Here is a 15,443-nt window from a genome sequence, read left to right as displayed (position 1 = left end):
GACTCTAGCAACCAAATTGTCATATCTTATCAGCTTTACGAGCCGGTCGGTTGAACGGTCGATTGGCTGGTCGGTAGATTTTCGTTACGTTATGGACGTTGTCGCTTGCAGTCGACGACGACAACACTATCTGCGTTGTTTGCTTACGGTATAACAGCACCAAGGGCACGTGGCGATTGGCGGGTTTGCTTTATAGAAACGCTTGCATGAGAGAATATCTCTTGGTGATTTCCCTCCGTGTCAGTGCATAGTCTGCTTCGAAAGTGACCGTTCAACAAACGGAGTGATAAAACCTCAACAATTGTAGGCTCGGTGTAGTATTTTTCGAGAATTGTGCTCGGTTGGATGCGCGGAATTTATTCCAATCCATGATCACGGTTTAAGCTATCGTTTATGCGTGCTTCGCGTCGCTAATTCCTGTTTTGCATTGCTGGCGAATAAATATATTGCAAGCATCATGGTTAGCATATAAAAGTGGAAGATTTGAATGTGTCGTTGATACTGATTATGTGCTTTCTTTCTGGTTCTATTTCAGGTTTCCGTAACGAGTGAAATCAATCCACAAGATGGACAAATCATCGGCTGCGAATGCCGCTTCGGGGCCTAAGGTATCCCAAATCGCTAATCTATTTCAGCGAAAGCCGGTTGAATTGGCACCTGAAGTATCCGCCAAAGAGGTCGTAAACCATCCATCTCCTACGGCTACAGTTGTGCGAACTGAATCACACGCCGCACGATTCAACAACGCAAGGGCACTGTTTGAAAAACTCGGTGAAGGGCGCGTGAATAGGCCACCACCATTCAGTATTAAGATGTCACATTCCAGTAGTAAGGAGGATAATCTGTCGGAAGTAGGCTCCGAACATGATCGATCGCCTTCTCCCAAGCGGAGGCATCATTCAATAACTAATGGAATTGGCAAAATCGATTCCAATAGAATACTTAATCAATCGAGACTGAAATCGGAGAAACCCGAAAAGCCGGAGAAGCCGGAACGGAAGTTTAACTCGCGAGAGTTGATAGAAAAGCAGAAGAACTGGACATCACATTTTTCAAAAACGCGAACCACAAAGGTTGGCAGCGATTTCAATAGATGTGATATTATAAGAACTGTCCCGGGTACGGGAATCATACCTGGAGGAAGTAATGTTCCGAGTGTCACCCCAGCTACAACCAACGGAGAGGCTTGTGTGCAACCACCCAAAGATCTAAGCAGACCGGCTCGTGTAGAAGCTCCAGTTCAACACAGGCTTCAATCTCCAAGTGAGCCACCGCCTAGTCCTCCCAAAAGACAAACTCCTCCTCCACCTCCCCCGGAGAAGGGTCCTCGAAACATTCGCCAGAATTCATTCCCATCGCCCACCAAACTTCCTCCAGCAGTTCCTCCACACGCAATCGACCCTAGCACGTTAAGCCCCACAAAAATCAGCCCGGAAAAACTAAAATCACCGCTCCGACAAGCGGAACCACCGCCACCAATCATTCCATCCTCACTACCTCCCGTTGCTCCTTTACGTAGCAACAAGTCCGTGGACGAGCCACCGGAAAAGGGCATCCGGAAGAAATCGCTGGAAACCAACCTCGATGAGCAAACAACTCGGCAGTTCAAATATCCGGAACTCGGCGGTCTGCGACGCCAATCGACCGAGAAGGACAGCGGAACCAGCGGGCTGACATCACCGGCGCACGCCATCAGCTCGTCGCCGAGCCCCGGGGCCAGTGCCTCGTCAGGGCCTTCCTCGCCGATTCACACCGAAGACGAAAAGCAGGAGAACGAACCCACGGAGAAAGCAAGCGACAACAAGCTGGACGAAGACGAAGGCATCCCGGCGGAGGAAAAAATCGGTGAGTGACTTCAGACATTTTCCGTTTTTAGTGATAACACACCTACTAAACAGGTAGTATAAAGTAATGTGCGATCGATGAGGCTGATTGTTTTGATGTCAGAAGGTTTGGAATTTTATTTGATAAGGGAACGTTGCGTTTATTATGGGATACAAGACGTCATTAAGACTTTTTTTCTTATTCCCGTAGGCATTGTTGTGAAAATATGTTGAAATTGCGTGTTTTAATCCACCATAGCTTATCATAAGATTGCTTGAGGGATCTGAGTTTCACATTAAAAAAATTGCGAACAATTGTCCGTCAATTCTATTATTAATTCGAATTATATTACATGCCTATGCTACGTTCTTTGTGTTTTACCACCGACACATTGTAACTTGCAACCCTCCTCAAGAAATTTATGGCAAGATAAGCTCAAACGCTAATTTACCGGAAAATTTGAAATGAATCGATATCTGTTGAATGAATAAATAATAAAATATTCGACAGTGGTGGCTGTAGGCGCGCGGCGATGATTAATTGCTTCTCGCGTGAGTGTCAAAATGTAAATAAATCACAAAACTATTCGGCCCATATGCAAGAACGAAGAACATGCCGTACTGTTTCCGATATCGAACACCATTTATAAATGGTCCACAGGCCGACTTTTTAAACACAGATCTTAAATAATAAGAACAAAATACACTAATTGGAAACACCATAAACTAAACCAACTAATATTAGGCGAATGTAAATATTCGTTTTATAAGTCATGGTCGTAATCTGATCAGAAACGGTAATTTCCACTCTCAGTTTCCTACGTGGTCGGTCGATGTTGGTGGGCGTGTGTCGATTGACCCGCTCTTAATCGGTAGCTGCAAATAAAACTTTCTGCGTGCGTAGGTGTAGGCATGCATGTAGTGCCGGGAGAGTCATGGGAAAAAATCTTCGAAGTCTGGTGTGGTGTGCCGCTTGCTAGAGTGACATGTAAATTATTAGATTAGCTCTCTGTCGAGTAGAACTGGTCGTACCGAGAGGGTATGGGGTTTATGAACGACTAGTAAGAGTGTTTGGGGATCAATTACAATCAAGCTGGATGAATAGAAGTGATGGGTGCAATTTGCTCGTTTAATTGATTGGTGTTCGTCACCTTGGTGGGCGAGGGTGTTGATTGCAAAGCCCCTACAGCGGATGGGGTCCAATAGCATACATTATTTGCTCAGAGTTGAATGATACCTATGCGAACATTGTGTGGATAGAAGTAGTCAGTGCAGTTGCCGAAGATTGATGCAATTTGATTTTTTTACGTAATAAATATGGAATTGATGACCAACCCAAATTGACTCCCTTGCACCTATAGTGGTGCAACTGTACCAATAGTGGCGTATCTCATAAGAAACCAATGGATAGCACCACTATAGGAACCAAAATTATTTTTTACCGCCACTAAAGGAACAGTGTACCCATAGTGGTGCAAGCAATATTTGGTAATTATTGATGTTAAGTGACACCTGTCCAATTTTCGTTAGCTTGTTTATTAGTTTATTATTTTAAAAAATGTTTTCTTTTGTGGATCTACTATTACCTCCACTATTGGTACCGTTACCCTATACCCATTTTTTAATTCGTGCCTGTTCCAATAAGATCGTTGTTACAAAGGCGTTATTAACAAAATCACTTCCCAAGGCAGTAGGTACTAGGGACGTTCCGATACTTCAAAATATCGATATTTGATTCGATACGATAATCGAATCAAAGTATCGATATCACCGATATATTGGAATAAAAATATCGATATATCGGAAAATCATATGATATTTCATAAACATTAAGAAGATATTTGTTGTAGTTATTCAATTTCTATCGCATTACCCCTTTACAAAAATAATTAGAAATGACTATTTTCACACATTTCCATTTCCACAAAACTGTTCCAAATTTTGAAAATTAAATTATCTAAATTCCCAGAAGAACACGTCAAACATACAATTGAATTCGCATAACGATGGCATAACTAGACCTGTGCGCCGGTCCTATCATCGGCGGCGGCGGCGTGATGGTCACTTTTGCCCCGGCGGCGGCGGCGTCACGGCGGCGCGCCGTTGACTTTTATCGGCGGCGGCGGCGGCGGCGTGAACCGGCGTGGATGAAAAAATCAATGGCTGAAAAAATCAATTTTACCGTAGATTTTTGGATTAACGCGGTTTGATTCACACGGTAGGAATCGCCCGTGTAAAAACCAACTTCAGTGGATTAAAATTGCAATATTCTGCGTTTGCCGATCATCAAACAGCACATTCAAAATAGTCAATTGCCGCCGATACTAATAAATACCTGATTTCAAAATGTTATTTGAATTACCACTATTTTGTTACTCTTTGATTTTGATTAATCAAATTTTAACAATAAATCCTGCTTCACTTTTTCGTGACCCCTAATGGGCCAAACACAATGCATACGTTTGCGTGCGTTTTGACAGTTTTCTCATGGAAAAACTGTCAAAACGCACGCAAACGTATCAATTGTGTTTGGCCCATAAGTGTTAAGAATCAGATTTCGGAGTCATGGAAAAAAATGATAATAACTTTTTTCAAAACTTATTTCCAATTTAGGATTTAGATACACTTCAGTCGTTTTGATCTCAAAATAACAAAGTTTCAGAAAAAATCTAATATTTTCCTGAAATTTGCCTAAATATGTCAACAAAGCTCTTGGTGGAGTTTCTGAAAGAATTTCTGGAGGAAACTATTATTTTTTTAAATTCCTTCAGGCATTTCTCAGTACATTTCATTAGGAATTCTTTCGTAAAATCTTATGATAATGTCTGCAGAATTTTTCTATTTTAGAAAGAATAATCCATTCAGATTTTTTTTGGGAAATTCCTTGAGTAAAACACAAAATATTCCTGCAGGAATTCATTCGGAAATTTATTAAAGAATGAGCTATTTTCTGATGGAATTCCTAAGAGAATTTTCTAAAGGACTTTCCGAGAAAATTGCTGAAGTAGTGTTGGAAAGTGTAGTAGGAACCTTTTAACAAAATTTTGAGCAAATCCCCACAGACATTTCGAAGGAATTCCTAACAATATATCCAAAATGCATCAGCGGCTGCTTCCGCATCGTCCTGTTCCAGGTTCTCTGCAAGTTCTTTTGCTGGTCTCTCTTTCTGCATACGCACTACATGTCCAACCCACTGTAATCTGGCTTATTTTATCAACCTGCCTATGTCTGCATTTTTGTATACTTGGTTTAACTCGTGGTTCATTTATTCGTCTGCTCCATTTGCCATTTTCCACCATGCTGCCAAGTATTGAGCACAGTATTTTCAACTCAAACACTTTGAGAATTTGATTATCTGAATCTTTTAACGTCCATGATTCATGGCCGTACAGGACGACTGGACGAATCAACGAAGTGTAAAGAGCTAGTTTTGTCAGTGTCTGTAGGTAGCTTCATGAAGTTACAAAACAATTTTCTGGACGAATTTTCAAAGGATTACCCTGAGAAATTCTCTTTTAAATTGCTTAAAGCAGTTTTGGAAGAATTCCTATGGGAATTTCAGGAACAATTATTCTCAAGGAACTTGCTAAGGAATTCCTAGAGGAATTACTAAAAAAAAATATGAAGGAATATCAAATTGATTTACAAAGAAATTCCAAAGCAAAACTCCGAAGCTGACAGAAATTTCTGAAGTAATCCGTTAATAAATTTCTGAAGAGAGACTTTTTTTTGGAATTTTGAAACAATTTCCCAAGGAACTCCAAAAACATTCTCTGTAGATATTTCAAAAAGAAGGATTTTCAGAAGGTATATCCGAATTTCTGAACTAAGTCTTGACGGAATGTCCAAAGGAATTTTCGGAGATATCTAAGACTGTCAGAAGTTTCTTCAGGAGTTACTTTGAAAAAAACCTGCAGGGACTTCTACGGATATTTCTTCAGGAATTCTTAAGGAAATTTCGTATAGAAGAATTTCTTGAGGAATTTTCGGGAAAACACCTTAACGATTTTCCCGAAGTTTTCTTAAACAAATTTCTGAAGGAACTTTTTCCGAACTAATTCCTGAGAGAAATTCCAGAATATAGCTGAGAGAATTTTCGAAAGACTTTCTGGAATTCGTATCCGGAGAAGTTTTTGTAGAACTTCTTGAGGTAATATCCGAGGGAATTCCTGGACGAATTTCCATAGGATTTTTTGGAGAATTACAAAAAAAAAATCCTGGAGAAATCTAGGAATTACTTCAGAAATACCAGTAGGCATTTCCTCTGAAATTCTATTTGAAATTTCTTCATAAATTCCTTTGAGAATTCCTCCGGAAATTCCTTCAAATATTCCTTCAGAAATTCCTTTACGGGTTGTCCATAAACCACGTAGACTCTTGAGCAGGAGGGGGTTCAAAAAATTCTACGTCAGTCTACGAAGTGGGGCAGGGGTATGCGAAAAGTCTACGTAGACTTTTTTTATTTTTTTCGGAAAACATTTTATGCAGCAGCTTTGTGCAAAGTTCACTTGTTTGATTTTTTTTTTCGATTTTTCCGTGTTTTTGCAAGATTTTACCGAAATAATCTCTCGAATCTCTTATGGATTTCACTGAAGTAATAGTCTAAACTACGGCTTAAAAATATCATGATTTCAACAGCAAATTCTTCTGTGTTGAGCAGGAAAATTCTAAGGAAAAAATAAAGGAAGCATTTTGGAATATCCAAGAAGAAGTCTTTGGAATTTCCAAAAGGTATTCTTTGGAACTTGTAAGGGGAATTCTCCGAAATTTCCGTGAGAAATTCTTCAGAATTTCCACTGAAGATTTTCTGGGAAGTCCCGGGAATTTTTTCTTAATTTCTGAAATTCTTGGAATTTTCGCGAGGAATTCTTTGGACATACATATAAGCGGAATTCTTCGAAATTTAACGGCAATTTCTTCGGCAGTTCTAATGAAAATTCTTTGGAATTATCGATGGAAAAAGAAATTGTTGAAAACTTTCAGGAGAAATTATTTGAATTTCCAACCAAAAACTCTTTTAGTTTTCACAAAAAAATTATTGCAATTCTTGTAAGAAAGTAATTGTAATTTTCATGAAAATTTATTCTATTTTTTTACAATAAATTCAACACAAATTCAACTGAAATCCTCCATAATTTCCACCCAAAACTATCTGGAAAACTCTTTGGAATGACCATAGGATTTTTTTTAAATTTCTTCAGGAAATCACTCCTACTTTGCAAGAGAAATGTCAAAATATCGTTGGAAACCTTTAGCACGGTTTCAACGGGAAATAATTCAAAACTTTCACGGAAAATCACTCGACATTTTACCGGGAAAACTTTTGGAATTTAGAAGTTCTTGAGATTTTAACGGAGGATTGAATTTGATTTCGTTTTGAATTTTTAATTGATATTGAGTTGGATTTTGTTAGGTTTGAAATTTCCAATTTTTTTCCAATCACATATGACATTTTGTTAAATTTGAGAAAGTCTACGTAGGCTTCAAGGGGATGGGAGAGGGGCTTTGGAAAAATCTTCTAGGGAGGAAGGGGGGTGGGTTTGAAAATGTGAAAATTCGGCCTACGTGGTTTTTTAGGAAGTTGTTTAGAAATACTTTCAAAATCTCTTAAAGTAGTTCAAACGGGAATTATTTTCGAAAATCCATTCAGGTTCTCTTTTAGAAATGCCTTCGGAAATTTGGAATTTGGAAATTCCTGCACAAAACCCTCCAGAAATTTCCTCAAAACTTCTCCAAAAATTCATTTAAAAGCTCCTCAAAAAAAATTTCTTGAATAATCTAAAAAAAACTCCACCAAGAATTCCTTTGGATTTTTCACCAGAGATTTCTTTAAAAGTTTCTTCGAAAAGCCTCCGGGATTCCTTCTTAGATTTCTTCCAGGATTTCCTTGAAAATTAATTAGATAATGAAATAGTTTTCGGTGGAGTTGCTAATTGAGTTTTTGAAAAAAAATAAAACAAATAAATTAAACAACTAACACTGAAAAAATCCGAAGGTATAACTGAAAGAATTTCGTAAAGAACTCATGAAGGCATTTTCGATGGAATTCCTGCAGGAAGTTCTGAAAGAATTGTCGGAGAATGTTTTAAAGGAATTGTTGGAAGAAGTTCTGAAGAAATTCCTTAGGAAAATTTGGAAGAAATCCAGTTTTTGAAAAAACTCCAAATGGAATTTCTTGAGAAATTGATTAAGAAATATCCGGAAGAATCGCTAAAGAAACTTCCAAAGGAATTCCTTAACGATTTTCCTAAGGAATTCTTAACAACATTTTCGTAGAAATTACTGAAACATTTTTTTTTGTATGCATTCCATAAGGAATTTCCTGAAGAAATTCGTGAAGGATTTTCTGAAGAAATCCGTAATGGAATTGCTGAAAGAATTTTCGGAGAAATTTTGTAAGACATTTCCGGAAGAATACATAAAATAATTTTCCATGGTTTTTATAGAAACTTTTCCAGAGGAATATCTGGAGGAATTTACTAGGAAATATACCAAGTGGTTTTGGCGCTTTGGGGATGTATTCAAGTCTTCACAAAAGCTTATGTGCCACAACAAACATAATTTGTGAGTCACCTACAGGCAGTGTTGTCTTACACTCTGTGCAAGAAATTCTGCTCTTTGATTTTACTCCATCTAAACGATGGACATTTAGTGAATTCAAATAGGCTTCTATTAGTTGCACTTACTTAGTAAAGATTGTAAAATCGTTTGGATGGAGTAAAATCAAAGAGCAGATTTTTTTTTTGCACAGGGTGTAGGACAAAACTGCCTACAGATTTAGGTGCCCGACTGAATGAGGCTTTGGCTTAGACGAATTCCAAAGACCATTTCAACATTTTTTTGTATTATTCTACTAAGTAGAATAAATCTACTAGATACAGCCTAATTCAAATTCACAACTAATCAACCAACCAATTCATTATCCAATGTTTGTCACCACACTGTCTTAGAGGCACCATCACTTGAGGTATATTTGAAATTGAATTCTGACGAGTTCCACCTCAACAACATTCTAACAACTAACTAACAACAACAATCATAACACGAGTTTAGTACTATTCCAATCAATTCCACCACGTTGTATTGTCTTACAAATAAGTATTTCGTCTCTGTATGGCCATCTTCAGTGTTTCTTATTTTACTCGACTCGACTCAAGTTAATTGATTTTTTTATTGCGATTAGTCATCGGCGTGGCAAAATTATGATCGGCGGCGCGCCGACCCAAAATCGCCGGCGGCGGCGGCGTGAGTAAAACCACCGGCGGCGGCGGCGCACAGGTCTAGGCATAACAATGGCATATTGACAATGACAACTGCGCGCCAATGCAAAGTGTTGAGTTGCCAAAACTGTTCGTGCTGGTAGCGCATACCTCATCAGCGCTACCCTGAATAATAATCTTCACTATTAAAAATACGGCACATCAGATCCATTTTGAAGTAATTTATTCCAACAAACAAAATATTTAGATACTATTGTCATTTTTGGGATACTTTGTTCAGATTCAATATATCGATATCGAAAGCAAAAATATCGATATGACCGATATATTGAATACAAAATATCGATACAAAAATATCGGATATCGAAACAAATATATCGATATTCCGATATATCGGAAGTATCGGAACGTCCCTAGGTACTACCAATTTATTATTGTGTCATCTTGAAACCAGAACAACTGTGTACGTGCTCAAGAATGCTACTTACAGATTGTCTGGCTGAATCACTGGGGCTATGCGCTTTTCAAAAGCGAAGCGTAAATGTAGAGATAGCTATGATTCATATATATTTTTTATTTATTTTAAGCTTTACTGTCTTTTATATAACGAACTTAGTAAATTATTTAGTGTTTTATGCCTATTGATTTAATTCAATCACATGCAGAATACATGACTTAATAAAAAATTTCTCGTTCATCAAAGCAAAGTTTTTTTTTAATCTTTCGTTTATTTGGAAGGCTCATTTGCCGTGAGGCGTTACGGAGCCGGAATCAGGTTTAACAATACATTTCTTGATTCTTATACATAGTGTTAGTTTTGGGGAACCGAAAGACTAGGGAATACAATAATACAGTAGGAAAGGAAAGGATTTTAGGGTACTTAAGTAATTGCAATGCTGATGTTCACAAAGTTGACATTCCTCGTGATGTTTCACATCTGTAACGGGACAAACAAACATTTTTTGGGAGACAACGACGAGAGGAAGATATACGGAAGGGATTAACGACAGACATCGAAATGTACAATAAGAGGAAGACATTCGTAATGGGGGGACAGATAAGGGAATGGGCAGACAATGATACAATCTTACATCAGCAACTTTCAAAAATAGGTGGACCAGGGACATGTACTCAAGATCAAGGCCCGACAACACTTCTCTAATAGGCTTTGGTTGTTTTCCTCGGACCCGGAGATGTTCAGTTAGCGCAGATCTGGGGCCACGATGCTCCTCGCACGCCCACACGACATGATCGATGTCCTGATAATCCTCTCCGCAAACACAGAGATTGCTTTCCGAGAGTCCCACTCTGAAAAGGTGTGCGTTTAAAGTGTAGTGATTGGACATTACTCGACACATGGTTCGAATGAAGTCTCGTCCCATATTCAATTTTTTGAACCATGGACGCTTCGATACCTGCGGGCGAATTGAATACAGCCATCTACCCAACTCCCCATTTGTCCATTTATGTTGCCAGCTGTTCAAGGTTTCCTGACGAACTAAAGTGAAAAATTCATCGAAGGTGATTTTCCGATCGTAAATATCCATAGCGCCCACCTTAGTCAAAGAGTCCGCTTTCTCATTTCCCGGGATCGAGCAATGAGAAGGGACCCAAGCCATGGTGATTGTGTAAGACCGTTGTGATAAAGCACTCAAAGCTTTTCGTATGCCATTCAGAAGATACGCTGAGTGCTTAACCGGTTTCATTGACCGAACAGCCTCCAAGGAACTTAGACTGTCGGTGAAGATGAAAAAGTGGTCAGGAGGTAGGGATGCGATTTGTTCGAGTGAATAGTATACAGCTGCTAGCTCAGCAGTATACACGGAACTAGGCTCTTTGAGCTTAAAGTACGCGCTATGAAAAACGTTGAAAACACCGAAACCACTGGAGTCATCCATTTTTGACCCATCTGTGTAAAGCTTCTCTCCTCGCTGGCGTGCCCGTATTTGCTTGCAAACAATGGAGGTATGACCTCCGCACAAAGGAAGTCTGTTATTCCATGAACCTCCTGCTTCATGGACAGATCAAAAGTAACAGAGGAACTGTAAGAGTCTAAGAAGTTAGCAGGATTGGTGTCAACCGAAGATGGGCTTACCTCCAGCGTCATATACCGGTGGTAAATACTCATGAATCGAGATTGAGAGTTTTGTTCGAGCAGCTTCCCGAAGTTGTCAATGACCGATGAATTGAAAACCTCACAGCGGATGAGGAACCGGAGCGATAATTCCGCGAAACGATCTGTCAACGGCAGTACTCCCGCAAGTACTTCCAGGCTCATCGTATGAGTCGAATTCATACAACCTAACGCGATACGGAGACAACGGTATTGAATCCGTTGAAGCTTCAGCATGTGTGTTTTAGCCGCGGACTGAAAACAGAAACTACCGTATTCGAAGACCGAGAGAATGGTTGTTCGGTACAACGTGATAAGATTTTCGGGGTGCGCACCCCACCATGTTCCGGTTATTGATCGCATGAAGTTGACCCGTTTCTGGCATTTTTGTGTTAGATACACAATGTGCTTCCCGAAAGTTGCATTTACTTACTTACCCATCAGTTGAAGCGAGAACTTAGCCGGCTTATCAAAGCAAAGTTCTGCCAAACATTTCACTTTTTAAAAGGATCCACAGGGTTGACCACTGTTGGAACGATGAACTGAGCAAATATCTGCCTGTATAATTGTTTATATATGTTGAATATATTGATAACTATGATATATTCTTAGTGCTTTTTTGAAATTTTAAAACTAGGAACTGGTCTTGAATTGATGAAACAGCTTCGCGAGTAGATAAAAATAGAATTGATAATTCTAAGGAAAATAAACTGGTCTTCACGACACCATTTTTACATTTCAGATAAATTACATACACAGATACAACCAACCATCCCAAAATTACCACTTTTTTATACCTTCTTGAAGTTGTTAGGGTTAGATTAGAATAAACATATCTTCTGTATCTGTTTTCATGTTATAGGCTATTTGTAAGCCTGTTGCTTATGGAAATTATAGTTTATAGCTGATTCTCCACTTAGTGTTCAAGATACCCCCCTTTACACTGGATATACACCTTTGCGTCGTGTGTTATAGTGTAAGATCTACCATGGTCACATTATCAGCTATAGGCAAATCCTGACCCAACAAATACCTTCCCCAGTACCTATCAAACTTCGTGGTACTTATGAGGGTATCGCTAAGTTGGGAGCTTCTCATTAAGGCAGTACTACACTTCCTTCCCCTACCAAGTTATGGTGAAGATAGGCGTGGCCAGGAGTAGTAATCCTCATGCTTTTGTGATTTTTGTACTAGATTGAAATCAAGGACCACAGAAAACATGAGTTCATGTTCATCTTCATCCTTCTGCAATCTACGAAGTACCCCGTAATTATACTATGCTATAGCCGATTCTCCACTTAGTGTTCAAGACACGTATCCATATTAGTGAGGAGATGTGTTTAACAAGCCAATATTAACCTTCCTACAGTTTTCGGTTCAATACGTCAATCACAGTAACTTTTTAACGCAATACATTATGTGAACGTCTGAAACTGCTTGACATAGGGCTACCCAAAAACATTCACCTAAGATGGGTCATATTATTTGACCGAGCGTGATCGTCGGCTCATAAACTGTCCGAATCTGACCACAGATTGTTGATGAAAATTGCACAACAACACATCGTAACAACGATTTTATTTATTATTACTGTATTTTCTCATAGCCAAAAACTATTTCAGAGCAGTGATGGGAAATGTAAAAAAAATGTCATGGGAAGGCCATTACTAATTTGCTAATATTTTTTTCAAAAGTTTACAGTTTGGATTGTTTTATTAACATGTTATGCTTAAAGTATCTTAGAATGTTGTCAAACAGAACGTTGCTTTAAATACAAAGTGTGCGGCATAAGAACGAAATTTAAAAAATGTCACGAATGTCATGACATTAATGTCGTTTGACACTAATTCGGCTCTTACGCCGCCAATTTCAAATTTACAGCAAAGATCTATTAGAAAATGTTTTAGTATCCTTTAAAGGCTACATGTTGAAAAAAACACAATTGTAAGTAAATTATCAAAAAAAATATTACCTAATTAGTCCCATGACATCGAAATGACATTTCCCGTCACTGTTTCAGAGCTGATAGAAAATGTGATGCAGTCAATATTTCTACGGATGTTCTTTGTTCTCTTTAGAATCTGGGTCTACATACCACGCGAATAACGCTTGATACGGAAACGAAGACTAGCCATCACTAGCCTCTAGAAACCGTGATTATGAATTTAAATTTAGATACAGTATGTAAAAAAAAGTTAGTTTATCCTTAAACACCCCCTCTCAAGTAATTTGTTTTTGTGTTTCTGGTGGAAATCAGTTTAATTTGTTGGGTGTTCATGATTCATCACTTTATGTTTTTGACGTAGGACTTACGTCTTTCTTTACTATACTGGGTGTCATTTAGATTTTTGGAAATCGACTCGGACACTCTTCACCATTTTGCCTATTTCATTGAAACTTAAGATTATTAACGATAAGCTGTTGAAAATTTCAATTCTTGTCAAAGCCATTAAAAATTTCATATGTAACCAATCCCGTGCATTCCTAACACGGACATCAGAATGCGGTATGCCACGGGCCTTCGGGTCTACCGGAAGATTTTTTTTGTGCATAAAAGAAGCAGTGCCTGCCGTGTGCGAGTCATTACAATTTGTGACAGCAGCGCGTACTGACGTGCCTTTTGCTCGTGCATTTTTCGTTTCGTTCGTTAGTTCGCTGTGTTTACCTACACAACGACAGCATGCAGTCACCAGCGGTAGAACTGCCGGTGGGTCTGCGAATATGCATGAAAGAAGTGGGCGCATTTTTTGTCATTCTGTGGTTGATGATGGTCGGATGCAGTGGTGTCAGTTGCGATGGATGCAATCGCCCATCGCATCGCTCGAAGTTCACGGCTAGTGGCCGATGATGGCTGAGGCAGCCAAGGCAGCGGTGGTGCATGAAAAAGAATAAAATAAGAGAGATTTGGTCTGCTCATCCAGGTGATTGGTTTCATAATCCACATGATCCCGGGATGGGTACGAGTCATGTCATATGACTGACCATATGTTAAGTTGTGCTTGGTACTAAACGACACGTACATTAAAACATGGTTCTGATTCCCCAGCAAAAAAAAAATCAACTACACTGATGGAAATAAAAATTTGAATAAAATAGTTACTTTCATTTATTGCAGAAGGCATTAACACTTCAGCAATAGTGTTAATATCCATTTTAGATTAGAAAATTTCGCTGTATTATAATTTCCAGAAGATTATTTAAATAAACTTTATCTTATTCTTTGTTTTTCATTTTCTGAGAAATTGTTTTATTTAATTTGACGTACACTCGGAGTTTGGAAACAAAACAATAAATAATTTTTCGTTGAGGTATTAGCAGTACCTCCTCTATTTCAGTGGGGTTATTGCCCCTTGACTTGTTTCTTATTGTTGTTATTTTTTCAGCAGTAAGCACGCATGTTAGCAAAAAGAAACAACGAAATTGGTGCTGTATTTCTTTGTTTGGAAAACGGGACAAATCCCTTAAAATAGAACATTTTGCCCAAGTCTGAAAATTTTATAAATAGAATTTTTAAACTGCAAATCATCAATAAGAAATCTATAAATGCCCTACATTTGCTTGGGTAAATAAGGGCTTGATAGTTAGAAACAAAGCAATTCTAATTATGTATTAAATTATTAGTTTTATTTCCAGAAGTTTTGAATAAACAAATTGCCAATAATTCTACACAGCATGGAAGTTGTCGTTACCAATATTAATACCTATGATCAAACTCCATAGATCCAAAAGTTAGAAGTAAAATGTAAATACGTTACGTTTATACAAGTCCTACGTCTAATCGCGGTTATGTTGAAAACATTACCCATTGCTCGTTTTTTTATCACATTCATAAGAGTAGCACTAAAGAAGCCATGGTTGTCAACAAAAATATAAAAAAAATCTTTTAGTGGGCCCAGGACCACATTTCATTGGTCTGGTTCAATTGGTCTGAACTCTAGAATGATTTAAATTTTAAACAACCAATTTGAACAATCTTAATCGTAAATCATACGCATTGCTATATGGACTCCATAGGTTGCTATTAGTTGCGACCCTAGTTTATTTGGTAGATAAGTTGGTCTGAACTCCAGAATGGTTTGGAGAACTTATAACATCCGATATGGAAATATCTTAATATTAAATCATACGCATGGTTTTGAGGGGCCAGTATGAGCATGATGGGTAACCATCGTTTTTGGACAAAGCTAGTGGCCAACTATCGATCCTTCGGTCAGTTTAATCCGAGCCTACATGACCCGAACACCTTAAGTAAGTTTTTAAGCACGGTAGGGTGGTAAATATCTGGGT

At 38.4% G+C, this 15,443-nt stretch overlaps 1 protein-coding gene across 7 annotated transcripts in view; it reads left to right on the top strand.

Moving 5' to 3' along the window:
* The window catches only part of LOC134218414 (neurabin-1), a 217,043-nt gene that overhangs the window by 137,805 nt on the left and 63,795 nt on the right, over nucleotides 1-15,443 (top strand). For 6 of the 7 annotated variants that reach the window (XM_062697377.1, XM_062697375.1, XM_062697374.1 and 3 more), the window contains exon 4: nucleotides 536-1,845. In XM_062697377.1, the coding sequence (XP_062553361.1) occupies nucleotides 567-1,845 (1,279 nt within the window). In that variant the 5' untranslated portion in view covers nucleotides 536-566. Of the gene's footprint in view, nucleotides 1-258; nucleotides 461-535; nucleotides 1,846-15,443 lie in introns of those variants that run through there. The other variant, XM_062697372.1, reaches the window with a different exon arrangement.

This window comes from Armigeres subalbatus, chromosome 2 (genome assembly GCF_024139115.2).
Source record: "Armigeres subalbatus isolate Guangzhou_Male chromosome 2, GZ_Asu_2, whole genome shotgun sequence".
NCBI lineage: Eukaryota > Metazoa > Arthropoda > Insecta > Diptera > Culicidae > Armigeres > Armigeres subalbatus.
This window is presented reverse-complemented; position numbering and strand designations above follow the sequence as displayed.